The 24,465-nt window shown below is 48.4% G+C and overlaps 1 protein-coding gene across 1 annotated transcript in view; it reads left to right on the top strand.

The window, feature by feature from the left end:
* Nucleotides 1-24,465, top strand: part of BSN (bassoon presynaptic cytomatrix protein) — a 530,858-nt gene that overhangs the window by 202,583 nt on the left and 303,810 nt on the right. The window contains exon 3 of the mRNA XM_059716147.1: nt 12,203-13,045. Within this exon, the coding sequence (XP_059572130.1) occupies nt 12,203-13,045 (843 nt within the window). The remainder of the gene's footprint in view (nt 1-12,202; nt 13,046-24,465) is intronic.

Here is a 24,465-nt window from a genome sequence, read left to right as displayed (position 1 = left end):
CCAGCTGCGACCCTGGGTGCGCAGGTGTGCGTACCCCTCTCCCCTGCTATAGCAGCCTGCAGCTGGGCTGCCCTCCAGGCATACCTGCTGCTCCCTGCATTTGTGGGGGCTGAGCCCAGTTACTCACCCCCCATTTCTGCTTCCTATGTCTCTATGCCTTTTTCTAATTGTTTTATATATATATATATATATATATATATATATATATATTTATTTAGCGCCAGTTGCTGCTTTCCCTTGGCCATTGAACTAGGATGCACTTTTAGTCAACATCATCCTTTTTCTTGCTTTTTGGCCTACTTATAAATTCTAGATTTCATTCATATTTTTCTGCTTGAATTTATCCCTTCAATTAATTTTGCTCATGATGTCCCTCAGCTGTGAGAAATTAGCACTTTTGAAGCACCAACTATAGGGATATGGCAAGAGACTACACTTTACACACTCAGTTCTTCCTTAGCAGGTTATAACTAGCAGTTTTAACATTTGAATCATTCAGATCACCCTGCTGGATTTCAGTAACAAAGTTCTGATCCTTGAAAATGTTCACTTCCTTTTGATCTTAACCCAAGTCACTTGTGCATAAGCAATTGGAAAATTTCTTCTCATATTTTATGTCATAAGTTTAATCTGTGTACAATACATTGGGCTTGAGTACCCATTTGTCATTTTGAAATGCAAAATGCTAAAATTTTTGGTTCAGAGATGAAGCATTTTATTAGACCAACTAAGAAATGGCCAAAAAAAAATCTTTCTTTGCAAGCTTTCAGGCTCATGCACCCTTCCTCAGGTTAGGGAAAATTAAAGGTGGTACAAGTCCCCATAGGTAGAAAAATAAACTTCAGTTTGTACAGGGGAAGCTGAAGATGGATATCTGTTCCTCTTGGTCCATGAGAATTCCTTTGTGTGAGGTCCTCTCATGGACCCAGAGGAACAGACATCCATCTTCAGCTTCCTCTGTGGGCTTTTGGGGCCTTCCAAAGGCTGAAGGTTCTGTCTGTTACTGGGGTGAGGCCATGGATCTAGGCTACAAGGTTTGCAGCCCTGGAAAAAAATGGGAAGGGGCTTTTAGCCTATTCTCCTGCTGTGTCGGAAATGCCACAGGTCCAGGCCTACAACTGGAAATTAACAAAATAAAGAAGAGGAAAAGGGGATTGTAATGGGGGAGGGGGGGATGGCTGGGAGGGGCAGCATGGTTCCCCTGTATCTTAAGAGGAAAGAACAGCACACTGACACTGCATTCTGATGGGGACAGCTAAGCTTAGGGCAGCTAAATTAGAGTAAGCAGTTCAGCTGTGCAAGCTGTAGCTTAGGAGAGCAGGCAGCATATTGAACTAAAGGGGAGCATGTGACTGGACAAGGGCAGAGCCCAGGGGGAGATAAGGTCAACCCTGATCCAGAGCAGTTAGGTCCTGATCCCCTGAAGAACAGGAGCTTCTGGCTGCAGGAGTGGCTGCAGGGAAGCTAGAAACCTAAAGAGTGGTTTATAATACCTAAAGACCTGAGGCGGGGTTGCAAGTTTATATTAGAGCAGGGGTGGGCAAAATATGGCCCATGGGCTAAATCAAGCCCACCAGGCCATTCTATCTGGACCATGAGTGCTCTAAAAAATTTAGAAAATGAATTATTGTCTGCCCCTGGCTGCCTGTCAAAGATAACAAGGCGCCAGCGGCAGCAGGACCCAGGGGAGCTAGCAGCAGAACCTAGAGGCGGCATGACCCAGCAGCCGCAGCAGCAAGGCCTGCCCTGCCCTGCCCCACCCCCAGTCCCCAACTGGAAGCCTCTGCCTGGCAGAGGCTTCTGGCCTGGCAACCTTGGGGCTGTTCCCTGCTTCCCTCCCTTCAGAAATGGAACTCAGCTAAGAACAGGAGGGGGTCTGCCAGCAATCGCCCCAGTCCTTAGGGCTGGGACAGCTCCTACTGCATCCTGGCGATACAGCTGGGAACCATGCAGTGATGGAGCAGGGAACAGCTGGCAGGCAGGCAGAGGGGTGGGGAGAAGCAGCAGCAGTGGGCAGGATAGCAGTGAAATGGTGGGAGCAGTGGCGGCAGACAGGGTCGGGGAGTGGCAGCAGGCAGAAGCATGGGGTCCATGCCAGTGCCCCAGGGCCAGGGCTGGCGGGGGCTCAGGGTGGGGTGGCAGGAACGCTCTGGCACCACACACTTCCCAGCTATATCACCTGGATTGCAGGATGCATCAGGAGCCAGCCCAGCCCTGCCCCCGCCATTCCTGGCTGGCTCTCTGTGGTGCCAGTCAGGCTGAGCTGGCTTCTGTTGCATCCTGCTGTCCTGGCCATGCAGGAAATCACATGGTGCTGGGGGCAAGGGGAGGCGTAGGGAAGCAGCAGCCAGTGGGAAGGTAGGGAAGCAGCAGGAGAAGGACAGCAGTGGCAGATGGGGAAGGGAGAAGTAGCAGCGGGCAGGAGTGTGGGGCTCGTGCCAAGCCAGGGGCGGCAGGAGTGCTGAGTCCAGGCTACCAGGAGCACTGGCGGGGGCTTTGCCTGCCGTGGACCCTGAGCACTCTGCTACCAGTCGCAGCCTGTTGCTGCCACTGGTGGCAGAGACTGTGGGCAATCACACCCCAACCCATGCACACCCCAAAGCCACTCACAGACTCCAGCCACCCTCCTCTTCCACACATGCCAAAGCCCTCCCCAGCCACCCTCCCCCCACACACTCATAGTTCCCCACAAACCCCACACCCACCCATACCCCACACATCCACACACTCCCAAGCCACATATATGCTCACACCCCCACACCTATCCACACCCACAAACTCCCCACACAGACACACCCACAGCCCCCATAAACCTATACCCACCCACCCTACACTCCCCTGACTATACAAGAGTAAGACTTCATTTTAAGCTATTATATACAATCACCTCTATGTACACTACACAAACACATGTAAATGAAGACAATAATTTTTTCTGAAATCAAATTAATGAATGTTGTAGATGTTTGATTTTTAGACTTATAATTTTGTATTTTTCTGGTTCCAAGATGGCAAAATCCCGTGCCAAAAAAGTGCTTCCAGGGGCAAGGAGGGCACTTCTGGTGGCAAAGGTCAGGGGGTGGGACTTCTGGTCCCAAGATGGTGACCTGTGGGCAGGGCACTTGTCAGGTGCTACCCTTGTGGCTCTCAACAGCTTGCCAAAACTTGTTAAATGACGCTCCAGCCAAAATAATTGCCCATCCCTGTATTAGAGACTGATGGGTTTGTGTTTAAGTAGAACCAGAGGTTTGGGTTGTAGCTGTAGGAGTGGATGGAGCAAGTTTGCAGACTAGCAGCCCAGCCTGGGAACAGGGATCCAGAGAGCTGAGGGCTGGAGATAGGTCAGAGTGGAGAGGGCTGAGGCCTTTGTAATAGAGCTGCTGTCTAGGAGGGGCTGCAGCCAAGTCAGGGCAGCGAGGGGTGGAGACAGACAGGCTCTGAGGGCTAAAGCCTGGGTTGAGGGGATGAAGCCTGAAAGAGGCTGAAGATGGAACAGGGCCAGGGGTCCAGGAAATAGGCTTGTGGCCAGATGGACAGACAGAGTCAGAGGGCCAAGATAAATGAATTCAGAGTAAGGCTTGTGAGGCATGGTTGTGGCTATGGGGGAGGCTGGAGGCCACAATTAAAGCCCTTTGGCTGCATCCAGATGAGCACAGACATTTAGTTCCCCAGGGACAACTAGCAGCAGGACACCATGTGCTGGGGAATGCCCTGGGGGCCAGGGAAGCTACAGCTACATCGCTCCTGCAGCTTGGAGCCTGGCCAGAAGCTGGAGTGTGGCTCCACCTGTCCAGGCTCTGGTTTTGGGTGGCACACACTGCTCCCACATGCGCTGCCCTGCTTTTATTCTGTGCAAGTTTTTTTGACCCCCTGGATCTCTGTGGTTCAAAAAAGAACCCCACACTTCAAGGTAGCAGCACAGGAAATGCCTGAATGTGTGGTGTGTGGTGTTACAGACAGGCCTGCAGCACCACATACTGCATGGCCACGCCTGTGTGGGCGCAGCCTTACAGTGCAGTTGGAGCCAAGAGGGCTGCTGTTAGCACCCTGAGGTAATATGTGCCTGTAGGGCCATGATCAGGGCACAGAGGGCCAGCTGAGTGTCAGTAGGGCCCAAGCAGAACAAGGAGTAGAACAATTTTGTTAGCAGCCTGAGGGTCTGGTGAAATAAGTGAAGTGGAACTATGAATAGCACCAATAGGAGCATTCCAGGACTCTGGAGCAGCCTCCCTATGTGCTATTACAGTTGCATCAAAGCAAGCCAGGTGAGATAGCAAAAGGGGGTACTCTGAAGAGCTAGAATGAGGGGACAGGACTGGTTCGGCCTTTAGGGGGGAACCACAGCTGCCCTTGGGGTCAGTCCCGCTACAGTGATAAAGGTCAAAGTTTCAAAAGGATCCTAAGTGTGACAAACCAGTAATGTTCAGCACTCAGCATTCCACAGAAGTGTCTAGGGTGTTGGGTGCTGCACAGCTGGAGTGCTGGCTCATCACAGCCCTCTCCTTAGACCTCTCCCATCAGCCCTCTGACCAAAAGAGTGTTGATACCTGTTCATATGGAAGTGTTCCAAAGATTGGTGCTGTTTAACTGGGGTGATTTAACAAATGTAGTAATGATCTGGGGAAAGACAAGATGAGCGAAATATCAAACTGAACAATGCAAAAAAATGACATTTGTTCATCAGCAAATGATGATGAATATTGCAGCAATTCTACTGACTGGTGGTGCGTTTTTTCTTGTGGCTGTAAAGACTGATGTTAGACTTGCAGGTCCTGCCACAGTGGTTACAGGTGTACATGGCAATAAGGGCTACTGTATTGACAGGCTGTTTTCTTTGGTCACGTTTCTGTTGTAATTTGAGTAACCATTTCTCATTGTGATGTTGGACTCCATGATTGAGAAGGGAGCGCCACTTTGTCCTGTCTCTGGCTAAAGCCTCCCAAAGGTATAGGTTGGTTCCAAAAGCCTTTCCTGTCCTGCTTGCAGATGCCTTTGAAGTGCAGTTTTGGGCACCCTACTCTTCTCCCCTCATCTGCAGTTTGCCCATACAGGATGTCTTTCAGGATGCACCCATCTTCCACCCTGTGGAGATGGGTAAGCCAGCATAGATGCCCCTGTTTGAGTAGTACAGTGATGGTTGGCAGGTTTGGCCTTGGTGATGTCCTCTGTGTTAGTGATTCTGTCTTGCCACTTGATGTCAAGGATGTGCCGTAAGCAGCGTAGGTAGAAGCTGTTCAGCTTCTTTTCGTGATATGCATATGTTGACCATGTCTCACTGCTATACATGTGGATACTGAAGATGCAGACTTTGTACACAAGCAGCTTAGTTTTGATTGTGAGTTTTGTATTGTTCCAGACTCATTTGGAGAGTTTAATGAAAGTGGTATCAGCCTTCCCAATGAGCACATTTAGCTCTTCATCTAGTGACAGGTGTGCAGGCCGGGAGCGGTCCGAGGCCCTCGGGGGTTTTTTCTTTCGCGCGGTGGGCTGTGGCCAGCAGCCCGGACACGCCGGGTCGGGGAAGGCAGGCGGCACGCTAGAATTAGGCACGGACGCTTAGTGGTTGATTTAAGATTATTTTACTTACACCGAAGATGGTCGCGGTGCAGGCAGGAAAACTTGCTTGAGTTGCAGTTACAGACAGAAAAGAAGAGAGGCGGACTAGAGTTCCTTCCCGTGAACCTTCTAGCCCAATCCGGTTGGAGGCTCTAAACCGCGAGCCCGTCACGCCAACCAAAGAAAGAACTCGAAGCAAAGAGCTCTGAATAGACTCACACGAAGTTTGCTAGGCTCCGTGGAACGAGCGCGCAGGGAAGGGTACATCGAAGGATCAGGCGGCAACGGGGAGAGGCGAGAGGTTGATCAGACTCCTATAGCCTTCTTGAAATACACGCTGGGTCCGATAGGCTCCGCAGCGCTTAGAGATCTTCACGAGACGTGAAGTTCTCCTCCTCCTGATAGTCGTGGAGTCCTCCAACTTGGGTGGAAACCGCTCAAGCCTCTTATACGGCTAGCAAGCCAATCGCTAGCCGCCACGTAGGAATAATTTAGAACTGGCCAATAGTGGGACGCAAATTTGAATACGAATGGCGGGAACTCCTTGCAGCGTGCATTTCTCTTTTTGCAACTAAGAAATGCACCCTGCAAAGAAAGCTCCTTGTGGCGGGAAATAATTTAGCAGTGCCAAAGCACACACAAACAAAAATCACACCCTTGGGTTGTGACAACAGGTTGTCACTTACTTTGGATCCAAGATAGTAGAACTTGTTCACTGCCTGACAATCGGTCTGACTAATCAGAAGAGCAATACTTGAGAAATATCTACATATTGACAGGAGTGGTATCACATCTCACTCAATAACTCTGACTTCTGGCTGTGGTAGATACCCAGTGCTTTAGAGAGAGCAGAAAAGCAGCAAGAGCCAATAAAACATTCACAAGAGAAAAATTTAGCAGCGAGGGGTAGAGATAGTCACTTTTTAACCTTAATGTGGTGGTTGCAAAAGCTTGACCTCACATATCACATGCTCTGATTACTGATCCAGGAACACCCCTGCCTGTTGTAGTTGTACTGTCCCTTCCATAAGCTTGTCAGTTTGAAGTGCTTCAGGTTCTGCCTGGAAGCCCATTCCAGAACTTGACCCCTGTAATCACTAAACACCTTCTACTTTCCAGTTTCAGTTTGTTCACGGTCAATTTGTACCTGCTTGTTCTTGTGTCAACATTGTTCTTAAATAACTCCTCTCCCACGCCATAACTCTGCAAATATTATTTATGTCATTATATGCCCTCTCATGTCCACTGTTGATCTCCCTGCTCTAAATCCACACTGTGATTCCCAGTAGATGCAGTCAGCAAGTTGTTGCAAGCATGACTCTGGCAAAATCCTTGCCTATGATGCTGAGGAGAGAGATGCCCCTATAGTTGTTGCAGTCACCCTTGTATCCCTTGTTCTGGGGCAGTTGGCCTTCCTTCCAGCAGCACACTAGGAGTTGATGAAGATGTGCTAGCAGGCTAGCCTTCCTCACTTCAGGGCCTCAACTGGGATGCCATTCTCCCCTGTGCTTTTTTTTTTTGCTTGCTAGAGAATCTATGGTCTTGCTACGTTCTTCAGCTGTAGGTTCTTTGTCTAGCTCTGCCAGTACACTTAGAGGTGGAAGCTGATCCAGTGCCTCTTCTGAAATGTATGTTTCATGGGAATAAAGCTCTAAGTAATGTTTGATCCAGTGTGACACCTGCTTGTTCTTGTCAGTGATTTTTACTTTGCCATCTCAAGACTTAAGGGGGATGACTTTAGTGACAGTTGGGCCAAGGGCTTTCTTCAGGCCATGATACATAACTCACAGATTTCCTATGTCTGAGGCAAACTGTATCTCTTGACATAGGTCAGTCCAGTACAGGTTTGTGCAGCTTGTGGCTGTTTCTATACCATTGCCCTGGCATGCTGCAGCTTAGCCTTGGAACTTTCTGCTGGATTCTGGCTGTGTTTCAGGTAGGCTGTGTTCTTGGGCTCAAAAAGTGGTAGCATCTCTTCTGTGTGCGCCTCAAACTAGTCTTTATTTGACAATTTCTTTTTCCTAAATACTTCTGTGACTGTTCTCAGGATGACTGCTTTAGTCCACTCCAAGTTCTTTCAGTATTTGCAGTTGTTGCTTTTGTAGACATAGTTAACTCTTCGCTGACTCTTGTGCTTGGCTCTATGTAGCTTCCTTGGTATCACTTTTATTTTGCTCACAATAATGGAGTGATCTGTGTCATAATCTGTACTGTGGTAAGTGCAGGCATGTAGCATGCTGGGCAGGTCTTTCCTTCTGGTGATCATGAGGTCTAATTGATGTCAGTGGCCAGATTGTGGGTGTCTCCAGTATACTTTTTGATGCTCATTGCCTGCAGTGTAGATGTTAGTGATACACAGGTTTAAGATGCAGAGTTTGAGAAGACATTGGCATTTTCATTCATTTTCCTGATCCCAGCACTGTCCCTAGCGGGGGGCAAATCAGGGCAACCTCCCCAGGCCCTGTGCTTTGGGGGGCCCCATGGAGCCGGGTCGCTGGCCGAGCGCAGAGTTGCTACCACTGGCTTCACGTCCGGCTGCTTGGCACTGCCCACCCCCCCCCCCAAATCTGGCATGTACAGCCACTTGGCACACACACATCCCACCTCCCCCTCACTGCCAAATCCGCCACAGGCTTCCTCGCGTCCAGGGGCGGGGCTCCACACAGGCTGATTTGCCCTGGGCCCCGCACCCTGCCTGATCCCATGATATCCCAGGCAGTTGGCTAAGAGTTGTGATCTGCACCTACTGAAGCACTGAAGTCCCCTAAGAGGAGAAGCCTCTCATTTGATGGTAGGTGTTCAGTGATTTGGTCAAAGCACTGTAGAAGTTATCTTTATCATGTAAACTTGCATGTAAAGGTGGCGCGTAGGTACTAATGATGTTAACAAAACAGTCAGTTGATTTTAGTTGGAGTGAGGTGATGTAATCCGATGTTTCAGTGGGGGTCTCAATGGTTTTGACCAGCCTGTTGCATACTGTGAATCTGACTGCGTGTAGGTAAGTATCTTCTGCACTCCTCCCTTCCCAGAAAAAGATGTAGTTGGCCTCATGAATGAAGCCTGAGTTGGCCAATCTTGTTTCCTGCACGGCTGCAATGTTAACGTTAAGTTCTTTCAGCTCTCTATCAGTGTGGGCTTCTGGACATTGTCCATCATTGGTAAATTGGTAAAACATGGTCCTGATATTCCAGCTTCCCTGCTGGAAGGTTTTAAAGTTTCTTTCCTTGTTGCCTAGTACTTGATTTGCTGTCTGTTTTTTGAGTTTTGATCTAGCCCACACACCAAATGAGGCAGGTAGACCATGGTGGGCCAGCACCTTATTTGCTGGGGGCTGCTCAGGTTAAGGCGGGCAGTTGCTGACCAGTGGAACACACTTGATTCTTCCCACTGATGTAGGTGACCCATGGTGCTCTACTCTATGCCAGCTGAGTTGAGCTTATAACCTGTGACTGCCTCCTTCTGTGTTGTGCCTATTCAGGTAGCAAAGATGGAATATTCTCTCCATTCAGTTTTGGCTGCAATGGCCTGGACAGTTGATATGGAGACACTTGAGTTGCCTATATATCAGTGTCCCATTCTTGGCTTAGCTGGTTGATTCCAAAAGAAAGGCAGAAGCCAGTGCTAGGGACTCCACTCCTAGACTGGTTGCTAACCAAGGCTGGAGAGTCCAGTCCACCCTACCATGGTAGCCACCTTTTGGTAGCATTTCCTCCACCAGGTATAAGGACTAGTATCCCCCTCTAGGTTGCTCCTCTGCCCAAAGCTGTTGGCACCATAAAGGTTGCTATGCTATTTCCTGCTGCCCAGCTCTCAGAGTTGACAGCAGCAGGTAGTACCATGTATTGTCATAATGGTAACAGACCTGACCTGGTCTGATCTGACAAAGAATGCAAAAATAACATAATTTAAATGTAGAGAGTACCATAAGGAAGGGAGAATGCTGTAAAAAAGCTAAGTAAAAGAAATCACATTTATGTAAATACAAGAAACAATATGGATTACTCATACACATTGATGGATTCCACACCTACTAGAACATCTCTGACGAAATGTGTGCATCACAGCAGACAGCTCAGTGAAAACCTCGGCTCTGGGCACAGCAGGAGACTAAAAGCTCTCATAGTGTTATTGAGAGCTGTATTATGCTGAAGTTTGGGAAATCCCAGTAAAAAATATATTCAGAGGTGGAGAGAATAACCAAAGAAAAAAGATAAAATACAAGGTAATATGAATTAATGGCTATACAAAACATTAGTTTGATCAGTGCTTTCTACTCCACAGTAATAAGAGAACAGTCAGACATCCAGTAACCAACAAAAAGAAGCATTTTACATCAGGGTTTCAAAGATATGACCTGTGGAACGGATACAGCCCATGGAGATGTATCATTGAGTGCTGCCTGTGGGCCTGAAACCAGCCCCATGCTCTGCATGCAATGTGTTGGCCCTGGCCCCCTGCACTGCATGTAGCGTGTGGAGCCTGTCTGTCATGGGCTGCACACAGCACATAAGTTGCATGCAGCGTGCCTGGCCAGTATAGGGTATGTGCTGTATGTGGCACCTATGCCAGACCAGCCTTGTATGCTGGATCTGGATCCAGATAGATCAGACTCGCAGACTAGCTACACATGCTGGATCCAGCATGAAGGGTTGTTCTGGCATGGGCGTCATGTGTGCCATAAACCTTGGACCATCCCCAGGCACCTGTGCTGTGTGGGGCATGTGGAGCATGTGGTGCGTGGGGTTGAAGTTGGCATGTGTGCTGCAAGCAACATGCTGCATGTGCCACCCACACTAGCCTGGCAGTGCACACTGGATTTGGCACATGGGGCTGGTCTGTGGGCCCAATCTAGCCCACAGAGTGGCTGTGCCCTCCTCATCTAGTCTACAAGCAAGATGAGTTTGCACATATTATTTAGGCTGAGAACTTAGTGGTGCAGTTTACTTGAATAGTATGAATATTTGGACCTGAAAATATACTTTTTCCTGAGGATTTTAAAAGGAGAAAAAATCCCAAGTATAATGAAAATATCATTACCATGATAGTTATGTAGAGTTAACTCTCCATAATTAGCTTTGTACCTACATGAGATTTTAGTACTGTTTTCTGTTCCCCTGGTAAAGCTACATAACTGGTGAGCAAAATATTGTTTTAGTCACTTGGTTCCAAATTTTTTGATGACTGTTTGACATTAGCTGCTGCCTGTTCTAGTTGAGCAAAGCAAGCTCTGCATGCCCTTTGTATGTGCTAAGACTAAGTGACCCATCCTGATTCAAGAGGTATAGACAGAAGTGCCGGAGTTGGTGAAAATTGTCACTTCTGTCTGTGCCCCTAATTAGTGCTAGAAACAAGTGCTGCCCTAATCTTCCAGAAAACAGTCTCTTGGGGCATTTATACACATGCCTTTGCCTGCTTTGACGTGCTGGAAATCCAGCACGTTGGAGCAGACTCAAATGAGTCTGCAGAGTATGCAAAATGATGTGCCCAGTGCTGCATCGCATGCATTTGTATAAACAGCGAAATGCGTGTCAGCGCTAAGAAAATGGTGGTGCACTTTGAAACTAAACCACCTTCGATGTGTTTTAGTCCAAAAGCGCACTGCTGCCATTTTCTCAGCACTGATACACATTTCGCCGTTTATACAAATGCATGTGATGCAGCCCTGAATGCTTTTAAATGGAGCTGCATTGCATACATTTGTGCATGTGCCCTTGGTTTCCAGTTAACAATTTGGGGCATTTATGGCTCAGATGGATCCTGTTTTTGGATGCTGTATTTCTGTATGGCACCCTAATTGCTTGTTTTAGCAAAGCCCTATGCATGCAGAGCTGATTATCTTGCAAACAGTATTATATATTAATATTTGCACAGCCACATGGCATCCTGGGGATTCCCACAATCAAAAGCTTGCAGCTCCCATACAGCCTTTTTAATTAACTTAATTCTGACATTGGTGTGACATAGGGAATTTCTCTCAAGAGAAATTCATTTATCACCACTTAGCCAAGAAGCGTTTTTCTTTTCATTTGCATCCAGAATTTCATCATTTAGGAAATGAAAATTGGACATTTGCTTTTAGACTGAAAAATTTATCTGCCCAGCAGAGATTACTTGTTATGTATAGGAGAAAATGTTCCTTGCTCTTTTTTCAAGAAGTACAGTGTTTATATATAGTCTTCCTTTGTCCTAGAGGGTAGGAAACCTTGATTTCTATCAAGTTCCTTAACTTTACAGATAATGTAGGTCATGTAATGCTGTCAGCCCTTCAGAAGCCGTAGTAAGTTGTGCTATATGGATATTGAACCATGAACCAGAGAGGGAAAGCTATCTGTGTTAGTGAGGTAAAGCATCAGGACTATTAAAATTAGGAGACTTCTCTTTGGTGTGCAGTAGGGTCCATTCCAGAAAGTTTTCTCTGCTTTTGTCTGTCAAATAGCAAAGGCTCTGAACAACCTTTCACTAAAAGTACTAAGGACAAGAAACCTAACTATTACCAAACTCCATTCTGAAAAAAACATTTGTTCATTTGGTTCACTTGGTTATGAAGATGCAGAACTCTATACGTGTCTGTTACTATTGGGTCTGTGAACCCTGCCCTTGGTCATGGCGCATACCCATCACTTATACATTTTTTTTTGTCTTTTAGGTGAAGGAATGGTTATGTTTGAACTGCCAGATGCAGAGAGCTTTAGGGATGGACATGACCACAGCACCTCGCTCCAAAAGCCAGCAGCAGCTACACTCCCCTTCACTTTCTCCATCCCATTCCCCAGCCAAACAGCCCCAACCTCAACCCCAGGTAAAGACAGGACAAGAGAAACTACCAGGAACTGTGCTGCCAGGCACCAGGCAGAGTGCTGGTGTACTGCAGCCAGATGCACCAAAACCACACCCAGCTACAGTGCAGAGGGAACAACACAGCCAAGGCCAGCCAAAACCTGCTGCTCCTCAGGAAGTGGTGAGATCTCCACCTCAGCATCAGCAAGCAAAACCTCCTTCCTCTGACCAGAAAAAAAGTATGGGAGACTCCCCAGCAAAGACTTCAGCACCACCCCCCAGTGCTGGAGCACAAGAGCAACCCCAGGAGGGACTCACTGGAAAGCTCTTTGGGCTTGGAGCTTCTCTCTTGACCCAGGCAAGCACACTTATGTCTGTCCAGCCAGAGGCCACCCCACAAAGTCAGCAGTCCCCTGGCAAAGTGCCTCCAAAAATTGTCTTCAGTGATGCCAGCAAGGAAGCTGGCCTTAAAGCCCCAGGTGCTACACCTGGAGCACAGGGTAGGGCTGGGACTGCTTCAGCTACAAAGCAAGAAAAAGCAGAACAAGTCTTCAAGCCAAAGGAAGTGCCGAAAGAAAGGGTCTTGTGCCCTCTGTGCAAAGCAGAGATCAATGTGGGCTCTGGTGGACCCTGCAACTATAATACCTGTACAACCTGTAGACAGCAGGTCTGTAACATGTGTGGATTCAATCCAACACCTCATCTGGTGGAGGTAAGGAGAGTGTTTACTGGGCTTGAGTTTCTGTTAGAGTAATAAAAATCCTTATTCTGTTTTGAGATTCTGACATTAAGAAAATGGGAAAAGTCAATGCTTTTTACTTTTAGCTTTTAAGAAAATTCCTTCACAAGAGATTATTTAAGAAACTGGAAAAAGGGACCATGGAGGGAGAAAACTCTTTTAATGGATCACAAATTAGCCAAAAGGCAGATACAAAAAATAGAAATAAATGGCCAGTTTTCATTATGATTTAAGGTCCACAGCAGTGGCATAAGATTCCATAATAGTTCATATGTTGTTTAATACACTTGTTTATAATCTGGGGAAGCAGTAAAGTAGTTGAGGAAATTGTGTGATTAGGTTATACTGGTCAGGCATGGAAGTGTCAGTGCCCGTGTCTACACATGCACTTTACTGTGGAGTAGACTAATTAGCTGTACAGCATCGCTGTCTACACGTGCAACAGCATTAGGCAGCAGTAAACTAATTTACACTGACGTAAGATACTACTGTCAGGGACAGTACTATCTTATGCCAGGGTAATTTACTGCGGTTAAACACACATGTAGATGCTGACCAGGGGTGTAAAGTGTGCTTGGTTAGCACAGCCAGTCAGGGACCAGACTCCTGCCTGCTGCCTAGCCACACATCTCCACACTTTCAGCACCCTATGCTCCAGCCATCTCCTCCGCTGCCTGACACCACCATCCAGAACCTAGGACTGACCCTCTGTGTCTCCTGCCAGCGTGGGCCTGCTCTGCCCCTGCTGAAATTGCTGCTCTCCTGGGTGCACGTGTAGGCGCTGTGCCTGGGAGTAGTTTACTCTGGCTCAAACTGCTCCAGAGGTTATAGCTTCACATTAATTGCATGTGTAGATGCATCCAGTCTCACTAAAGACTGTGACTTTGTGGCACCCCATTTCTCACAGATTAGGTGACAAGTGGGAAGAAAGGGTTGTTTTCCTTGGATGGTAAGAGAGGTGGGAAGAAAGTACTGTTTTCTAGCAGGGGAAGAGTCTCCAAGGAAGTGGCCCTCATAACCTAAAAGGGAAGGTAGTATTGTGCATGCTTTGCTACACCCCGGAAATACTAAAGGGTAAATTTTATTTCACCTTTGTATACCTAAGTGGCCCTTGTGTGGTCATGTAATTGCAATATTTGGCAATTTGACTACTGTGCAGTAGCACTGTATGCAGAAACTGTGATGCAATACTACTGTGCTGTATTCTTGGGCTACTGCACAGTCAGCATCATGAAAAAAGCTGTTCGGTGACACTACTGTGCAGTAACTTGTTTATACAAGTACTAAATGACTGTGCAGTAATGACTGCACAGTCAGTGTCTCTGATATGCATGTATTTCCTAGAAAGAGCAAAGCCCTCCTGCCTTTTATTCTAGGGTTTAGGTCACTTACCAAGGAAATAGGAAACTCAGGCCCTGTGCACCTACAAGGGTTTGAATTTGCATCTCCCACTTTCTAGCAAAGTGCTGTAAGTACTAGGCCATGTACTAGATATTGAACACAGCACTCTCCAGTCCTCCATTATGCAGCCAGAAGGCAAAGATACTGTATGTGGGACCAGGAGGAGGAGGATGAGATAGCGGGAGCTCAGTGACATAGATGTTTCCCAGGAGGGACTGGGGACCTAAGTTCTGGCCCAGTGGCTTTTTTGCACCCTATATATTCATTGGATAAAATGAGTAAACATCAGTGGGATAGTTTCTTCTGCAACAAGTGGCTAGAGCAGGAACAAAGGGCTGTGAAGTTGGAGGTTGAGCCTTTAGGGTCTTCTATCCTTGCAGTTTTGGGCAGGAGTGAAAAAAGACTCTTATATCAGGCTGAGCTAGTAGCCCGTTATTTTGCAGTACAGTAGGATACTGGAAGTGCATCCTGGTCTTGAGTCCATTCTGTTTTATGGAAGGCTGTTAGTTAATTAATCAGTAATCATCCATAACGTTCTAAAACGTAGGGAGTCTTGACAATGCAGATATAACTGAGATGTCTGACTTTGGTGCCACTGCTTTTGTATAGTTCTAGCTGGGAGCTTGGTACAGTCCAATTTAAAGGAGATTGTCTGTTTAATCCAAAAAGTTAATGGTATCTTGTCCTCAAACCTGCTCTAATCTAATTCATTCACTGCATATGTGATAAAGGAATGGTAGAATACAGTGCCTTGCCCAGAACAGTCCCCTCTGTACCACAGCAGAGAACCAAGGCTAGTAGTGGCCAGTGACTTCAATTTTCACATGGATGTAAAATTTTCCGAGCTTTTTCAGTATTTTATGGGCACACAGCACATCTACACAAGACACTTTGCTGCACATTAGACTAATCTACACGTGCTCTGGACTTACTGTGCATTAAATTAGTATAATTAGTATAATGCACCATTTGCTAGTACTGACCCATATAGGTACTAGATATATGGCGCATTAGGTAATGTGCAGTAATGCAAGTGTAGATGCTGACAGGGGGCCACTGCTACATGGCTAAGCCCCAGTGCAGGGGGGAGCTGTCTCCTGGCCCCTGCACATTGGGATGGGTCCTGATGTACACGGGCCTGGGAGATCTGTGCCAGCTGTAGGGACTGGCACAGAACAGCTCTTCTGGCCCTATGCATATTGGGTTCTGATCTCCACATGGCTGGGAGGCAGCTGCCTGGCAGCCAGAACAGCTCTCCCTGCCCTGTGAGGATCAGGATGGGTCCCAATCTCCATGTGGCTGGCAGGCAGCATCCTGCCAATCTGGGACACCCTGCTGCCTAGGCTGACCAGGAGCAATTTCCTCCCAGTCATCATCTATATGTGCACTTTGGTACATTCATGTATCCATTTCTAGTACCTGTATCCATAGGCGACGCATGGGGGGAGGCACACGGGGCAGGGAGGCGGGGCGGAAAAACAAACACATGAATCCCCTGAGATTGGCCACCGCCAAAGCTGCATCTGCGGGCGGTTGCCACTCATCATCCACCCCCCCTCACCACTGACACCGCTGCCAGTGTCTGCAGGTGGTTCCTGCTCGCTGCTACGACGTTGGCGTCTGTGGGTGGTCTCCACCCGCCGATACTAACGCCAGCATCTGCAGGCAGTCCCCACTTGCCACTTACTGCCGTGGTCCCCCCACAGTTTCAGGAGGTACCGGTCATTCATGCCTGTATCTACAGGTACTAGAAAAGGGAGCATTAGACTAATATACTGTACAGTAATTGCTGTGCATGTATAGATGGTGATGCTTTACTGCACATTAGATTAGTCTAATGCATAGAAAAGTGTCTTGTGTAGACACACCCATTGATTCATTTTCAGGAATGAAAGACATTTCATGGAAAAGCACTGTGAAACATCCTATTTGTAACTAATTTAGCTTACCTATCATATATAGTTTATTTTCATTATGAGTATTGGCATAAAACCAACAATTCAGAGTAAAATTCACCATTTGTATAAGCCAGTGTAGTTCCATTGTCTACTCTGAAATTGCTCTTGCCAATTCCTGCAATGAATTTAGTTCTTACTTTTCAGAGTTCCCTGATCTTTGCAAGCTAAGCAGAATGCAGTGACACTCTTCTCTCTGAGTTATTTTGGGAACAATGCCCCAGTTTGGTGACTTGCTATGGAGTGTCTGTCATTTGGATGGGACATAACACCGAAGTCATGACCATGTGTCATTTTAAGTTTTCATGAATGTTGTCTAAGAGTAGAGATGGTAACTCTTATAACTGGGCCAAAATCCAACTTGAGTAATTACAGTTTACCTCCCTAATTTCCCCCTGCCATTTCAATTGCACACAGTAATTTTCTTTACTTCCTGAAATTGCTGAATAGTGCTACAGTTAGACAGCTGTCACATTTTATGCAGGAGCGGTGTTACTCTTCCAGGATTGGTATGAAGACTGTGTGTGGGGGTGATGTTGCAGTTAATAGCCTTCATGTTTTAGCAAGAAGTCACCTGGGTTCTCAAAGCTTAACACCACTTTGATAAACAGGGGCTGTTAACCAGTGAATCCTGCTGTAGTCAAGGATAAAAATCAGGTGGGAAATCATTTTCCCATCCCACAAGAATATTTGAAATTTTTAATAACTTTCCCATCTGGCATTGAGACTCCATCCCAACAATTTTTGCAAACTGAAAAAGAAAAAAAACCCATGTTGGATCAATTGAAATGTTTCATCTTGCTAATCAGAATGTTTTGGTTTTTGTCTGACCTTTAATTTCTTTTTTGTATTTTATTGTAAGTTAACTGACCTTTTTAAAAAGTCATTTGACATGAAAAATAAAACTCCCCCCCCCCCCCCATAAATATCAAAGTGGGACATTCTGACCATTTTGAGGGTTTGTTTGTTTTTGGGGGGAGGGGTTTGGGGGTTCCCCCCCAAAAAACAGCATATTTGCCTAAGCCAACCCTTTGGAATTGACAGTTTCAGTTTGGACATATTTTCCTTTAGAAAAAGCTAATACTTCAGAAAAATTCCAACACACCTTTATTCAATGGAGTTTAACAAATGTGTCCCTAATGCAGTCATACTGTAGTTAGTGGAGTAACACCAAGGGTAAATTCATCCATTCAGGCCTTATTTTCAAAGATTCTTAGCGCTCCTGTTGACCTCAGTGTGAGAGAAGACACACCCTTTGTGCATGCTGGGACAACTTTGATACTGCATAAATCTTAAGGAAGGAAGGAGAGGAGCTCTTAAAAGGATGTTGTAGAGCAGGGGTGGGTAGTTATTTGGGCTGGAGGGACACTTAATGACTTTTGTTGAACTGCTGAGAGCTGCATGCACACATGCGTGTAGACACATGTACAGCAGGCACACATGCAGACGAGGACATGCAAATAGGCACGTGCAGACACACACACAAGCTCCCCACAGCTCTCCCTGCACCCCCTCATCCACCCTGAGTCCCCAACATATGGCCAGGTCAGGCAGGAGCCACAGGCAGGAGCCAGCTGTACCCACACGGCCTAAAGCAGCACTGTGTTAGCAGTGCCTGTGCCCCTACTGGGTCCCAGCCTGGCCTGGCAGGGCGTGGATAACCCACAGCTTCTGGCCCTCTTCCCCCTGCACTCCCTCCCTCAGTGGTGAGAACCATACCTGAGCTTCAACTCTTACTGGTAGTTGAGCTGTCTGGTCTGCAAATGGCCACAAGGTCAGGGCTGCACACAGATGGCCTTGAAGGGTAGAAGCCTGGCAGGAAAAGCTGACTTCCTGGCCTTGGAGCATATATTGTGGGCTAGGGTGTGGAATAGGGTTAGCTGAGAAGGGGAGTGGCAGCTGCTGCTTCAGCCAGCTGGCACGGGGAAGGGAAAATGGTGAGAGGCGCTGAAAGCCAGGGCAGCCTCGGGTTGGATAGAATCATTTGGGGGCCAGATGCTGCCCATGGGCTGTATTTTGCCCACCTTTGTTGTAGAATTCAAAGTAACGAGAGCAAGAAAAGGGAATGAGAAATTCCCTTGATACTGGGTGCATTTACACGAGATGCTTTACTGTGCAGTAATGTAGTTTACACAGTGAGCATGTCTACATGTGCCCCTGACTGCACAGGGGGAATTGGCAGTCATGATTGCGGAGCTGGGTGAGGAACAGGTTCTCCAGTGCCCACACTGCAATCGTGGAGCAAGGGCTCATAACTGTCAGGGACAAGTCTGGGGCAGGTCAAGGGCAAGTCTCAGCCCCATGCCCCAGTCAGGTGATCGAGGCATGGGGCTTGGAAAGAGCTGTAGGGGTGGGACAGGTCCCAGCCCCCTGCCCCAATCCATCAGTGGGGCAGCTAGCAACAAGCTAGAAGATCAGAGCAGGGGGCTGGGACCTGCCCCTCCCCTGCAGCTCTTTCCAAATCCTGCCCCAATTGGGCCAGGGCCAGGAGCTCCCTGCTGTTGGGGCAGGGGGAACGCTGTCCCCTCCCTGGCAGCAGGCAGCCCCCCCCAGGGCAGAGTGCAGTGTCACAGCCTGGGCCAGGAGGCAGCTGTCTCCTGGCCTGATGCTCCCTGCCAGCCACTGGGCTAACACCCAGAGGGAGTCTAGAGCTCCCCATGGTGGTGGCAGGGGAGCATTGCAGGGCCCCATGAAGCAGGAGCAGTTTGCTGCCATTAGCAGCAAATCTGCTCCTGCTTCCCTGCAGGGGTAGATACCTGCCTGGGAATGCTTAGTCACTAGTAGCATACTCACAAGTAACCTGCTCCCACATCAAATACACCTGTAAACACACACACGGAGCTCTTTTATACTGGGGAGCAGTGTCTCAGAGAAAGCAGCGGGGTGCCCATTGCTTGAATCAAAGCATTGATGACATGGGAAACAATCCTGCACTTTCTGGTAAGGTACATGTTAAGTTACTTGCTTCCAGTCACACTGGAAAATTCACAGTACATGTAGAATTAAAGTCTTCCCCGCTATCCAACATGCTAAAGTCTGACCACCACACCCTACAGTAAAATGCTTCAAATTTAGAACTTAGCCACGCTGTCAGTGAAATGGAGATACTCATGCATAGCCACTTCTGCAAAGGACTTTGTGATTTTTTATGTAGTATAAGAGTTGCTTATAGTATGGATCACTAATCAAGAGAGGTTCTCTCTATGATCCAGACAGGATCTGCAGGAGCTTAGGAAAGATTCTAGCTCATCTCTGCAAGGAAGTTAGGACCTAGATTGTAGCCCCAGTCCCAGAGCTAGGCCAGCTCTGCCAGAAGATTCAGTTTTAGACTGAAGTTTCCTCATCCTGAGGTCAGCTGGCTCTGCTCAGGAAAAGCAGTGAAAACTTTATTTAGTTACCGAGCTCAGCAGAGACTCTGAATACACAAGGGAGATACCTAAACTATTAAAGAATAATACATTAAGCAATAAAAACAGATGCTGTATTTGTGCACTGAACAATCCTGTTCTCCAATTGTTCGGCATGCCGACCGTCTCTCAATAGTCTGGATACAGGATAGAAAACCAGAAGGTTGATTTGTTGAAATAACAAGGAAATCTGTGAAGCAGAAGGTTCTGGGAGACATTGTCATGCAACAGTCACTGCTGAAAATAAAGGGTAAATACAAACTGAAATACAGGAAATTAGTTATGCTCTTGAAGGTACACAGGGGTGGGAAATGGATGCGACAAATAGGGTCCTAACCTGAGGCAATGCCACAGACCATCTCAAAGAAGCACTGAACTCCAGTCTACTTTTTACCTGCTTTTGTCACTGGATTAAAGCAAAATCATAACTGAACTGTAAGGCAGAGATCATCTATCATCATATACTAATGAATTTGATGATAACCCTATCCCTAATATTTTTCACTGGTGACAGTTCCGAGAGGAGTTTAGCCATAAGATTCCATTTGCTTATCTTTGGGCACATCTACACGATGGGTTTACTGTGGCGTTGCCCAACTAGCTCCTCAGTGGGTGCATCTACATGTATGGTGCACTGCACTATTGTTACTGTGCAGGCATTTAGAACTTGCTTAACCAAGTACTACATGACTTCACAGTAACCAGCATTACTATGCAGTCCTCTTGCCACACTTTTTAGACATTATTGTGCAGTAGTAACGAGCTAACTGTGTAGTAGCCTCACCATCATGGTTCATGTCTGGCGACGCTACAGAATCATAGCAACGAACTATGGTGCAGTAGCTCATTGCTACTGTGCTGTAGCATCTCATGAAGACGTGGCCAGTAAAGTCTCAGCAGCTACAGGCTGCAGTTAACCAATAAACCCTGCCATAAGTTAGTGCTTGTCAACACAAGTACTGTTCTATGCACGTATAGATGCCGATGGGGCTGGCTGGGGCATGAGGATGCTTCAGTGCAGGGGCTGCATGTGAGCTAGCTCCAAACTGGAGCAACTTCGTGCTCCACCCAGTCCCTCTGCAGCACACTGAGCCAAGTTGGAGCAGCCCTGGGCTGGCAGGCTGACCCCCAGGGCCCTCCGCTAGCTGGGGCTGCTCTAACTTAGCTCAATGTGTTGTGGTCCCATCCACATGGGAAAACGCTATGCTGTGGAGCAATAAACTCCAGCATGAACTGTGCTGGAGTTTATTCAGTTGAATTCTTTTCATATGTAGCATGCTCCTTAACAATTTCTCTGATTATCAGTGTGGCGGGCCAGTAGGAGGCGCTCCTGCGTTGAGCCGCCCACCTCCCTGCACCCGACCACCTTCCAGGCTCCGAGTGCCTCCCTTGGGGTGCCTCCCGTCCGGCCAACCCCTTCCCTGGAGCACACCCGTTAGCCTGGGGTTCCCGCTGCCACCATCCAAGGCTCTGGACTCACTTCTGGCTCTGCGCACCTTGGAAAACGCAGACCTGATCGTCCAATGGGTACTAGACCCAATACAGGCACTTGGGGCACTTCCCCAAGTCAGGGGTTTATTAGGAAGCTTCCCTTAGTCCACCGACCTAAGGGGCCTCCTTGGCATAATTTAGACCCACCCCTCAATAAGTCTCCCACACCGGTCACAAGGGAGAACTTTATTGATTACAGGGGGTAGGGCGGAAACAGGGTAAAAGGTAGAGCAATATCATAGAAATATTACAGGAATATCAAAGGAATCCCATAGAGCAAACCAGTGTGGCTGAGGTAGCTGTTTAAAAACGCATCTGAGTTACTGAAGCTAAATATCTAGTCGGATCTCAAGTAGCTTACTCACTCGCATCGTCCAGAGGTGGTTGTTGTATCCTCTGGAGGCAGGGCACTCTTGGAGCATGCGGTGATGAGGAGCGAGCCAGGTTCAGATTCACCTGGATGACCGCATGGCTAAAAGCTAATGGCTGACCGCCCTTCTTCTTGGACCAAGCCCTTAAATAACCTCTCTGACCTCAGCAGCCCGGTCCAATCGAAGCTGCCAATACTGGCTACAAACCGACCAATCTCCCAAAGCATCCCTGGTTACCTGGGCCCGCGCAGGGCCGGGTCTTTCCCCCTCTTGCCCAGGTGACTAGAGCATCCACCTCCCAGGTGCCAGGCCTTTGTCATGCAGACCAGGTGGGAGATTCCCGCTCTGAGGGATTCAACAGCAGCCTCCCAGGCTGGCTGGGACAGATCTCTGGAGAGGGGCACCCATGGTGGCATTTCTGCCACAATCAGTACAGATCCTCCAGATTGGTGAAGGCAGTGACTCCATACTCCTCCACAATTATACAAGGTGGGGGAATCACGGGGGAATGTTGCCTTTCCTGGTATCCTAGGTGGTGAGATATGATCACTAGGGAGCTTCGTTTTCTGTTAAAAAATTGCAAATTCTCTGATTTTAAAGAAGTCCCAAATTCTCTGATTAAAACCCCCTAAATTTGAATTCCCCCCCCCATGATTAAAGTGAAACATCTATATATTTAACACAGTCCCCCCAGCACTGCCACTGCCCATCACTCCCAACACACAGCCTCCTGCCCAACCAAACCTGCCAGAAGGGGTCCTCAGCTGCCTCTGTCCCACTTGGGCTGGACCATAGTGGCTGCAGTGGCTCCAACATGTGCAGGCAGTGGTAGAGCGAGTCCAGCCCCAGCATGAGCTGGAGAGGAGGGGAAGCCTGTGGCAACCCTGTCCTAGGGCTGGGGCTCCCACACCACACCAGGCAGCCTGGCCATACCACCCCAAGCAGCGTCTCCCAGCTGGCCTGCCCCTGCGAACATGGCCCCTGGCCTTGGTGCCACTGGCCCGGCTACACTCCCCACCACTCCTGAAAGTCCCCTCCCCCTTCCTTCCCCTGCTGGAGGGACTGGTGCCTCCCCCTGCCCTGCTACAGTCCCAGCACCTGGACATCTTCTCCCAGTGCCAGCAGGTACTTGCCACCCCCTCCATACATGCCTGCCTCTCACACATTCTCACTTACATGTGTTGTCCCCCCCCCAGACAGTCCTCAAGACCTGCCCCTCCAACCCCCACCTCCCATAGACTTACCTGCTTTCAGCTGCCAGGGCTGCTCCCACCACCCTGCCTGTTTGCATGCTGGTCACATGGGTGTGCGCATGTACATGGTGCCCTGTAACAGGGGGCCTCCTCAGGGCTGATCTGCCTTTGGCCCGCCCACCTGTTTCTGGGCCAACTGCCCACCTTCTTACCTGCCATGCCTTGTTGTTAATTAATGATCTTAATTAGGCAGGAGGCTGCCCATTTTATTGCCCAAATGCCAGGGGGCGCTATCTGCAGCTCCATACCTTCCCTACACTGCAGCCCATGCCTCACAGACGGCATCTGCTGATGTTAATCTCACTGGCCCCACACTGGACCCCAGAATCCTCCAATCAGAACCCCTTTAAGATCCTTCCATTCAGGTGGCCTACCCTGCCTTCATTCAGGCTATCTAGCTCCCCGAAACGATTTCCCCTCAGGTGTGGTCCCCTAGGACCTTTGGCCATACAGGCCCTGGCCTCACCTCCAAGGCCAGTTAGAAACCCCAGGCCCTCCTAGATCTGGGTGTCCCTTGCAGTGGGGCCCTGGCCCTTTTGACCGGTCTGGTCCTGGCCCCAGCATTGACCAGTCAAGGGTATTCTATTATCAGGTCTAAGCCTCTAGCCCCACCCTCTCTCTGGGGTCTGCCCTCTGGACCCTACTAGCAGGTGACCCACCCAGTTATGGGAGCTAGGGTTAAAGTGCCCTGACCCACCTTACACCAGGGTGGTAACTGGCCTGGCATTTCCTAGGGTATCCCACGCCACTGAGCCCCACCAGGCCACCCACTCCCAGCAGGGTGCAGTTTTAGGTCATGCCCAGGACCAGGAGCCTCCTTTCCATCCCCTGCCTTTACCTCCAGAATGATACCAGTAGTCTTGTAGTCAGGCAGTGTTGCTAGCTGGCTTACCAATAGCAAAATGCCCTGCTTATATAGGCAGCCCTGAATCTAGAAATGGCTGCTGCAATCAGGCACCTGCTGGCTGCTTGGCTTAGGTCTTAAAGTGGCAGGCACAAACAGTGCCCAGCTACATGCCCCCTACCTCTAACTGCCCTCTCCTCACTCTCCCCCAGCCCCAAACAGCTGCTTGCAGCCTGGAAGGCTGCCAGCCTGCAAGGGGAAACCTGCAATTTCCTGTGGCTTTCTCCTTTAAAGAGGAAAATCCATGGTTTTCTCCTTTAAAGGAGAAAATCTGTGTTTTTCCGCAGCAAATGGAAAACCTGGATCCCTGGTGATCATCTAAGTTCAACTAGCATAGAGGAAAGACCAAAGGGAAAAATTTCCCTGCCCAAATGCCAAGCTTCATTTGCAGCAGCCAGTTAGGGAAGGGCCCGGGCCACTGAAGGACTCTTCCATCTGCAGTGCAGCGAAAGAGAAAAGGGAAGCATAGAACTGAGGGTCTTGATTTTCTTCTTTATAGGTATCTCTCTTGGGTTTACAGTGATCCCTGGACTATGTCTGCTCAGAATCTAAGGCCAGACTTGGAGCCCAGCAATTCCCCTGTGTCCTTGGTCACTGACCAGGTTACTGAG

This window comes from Alligator mississippiensis, chromosome 12 (genome assembly GCF_030867095.1).
Source record: "Alligator mississippiensis isolate rAllMis1 chromosome 12, rAllMis1, whole genome shotgun sequence".
Lineage (NCBI taxonomy): Eukaryota > Metazoa > Chordata > Crocodylia > Alligatoridae > Alligator > Alligator mississippiensis.
The sequence above is the reverse complement of the archived record's forward strand: the minus strand, read 5'-3'. Positions and strand labels throughout refer to the sequence as shown.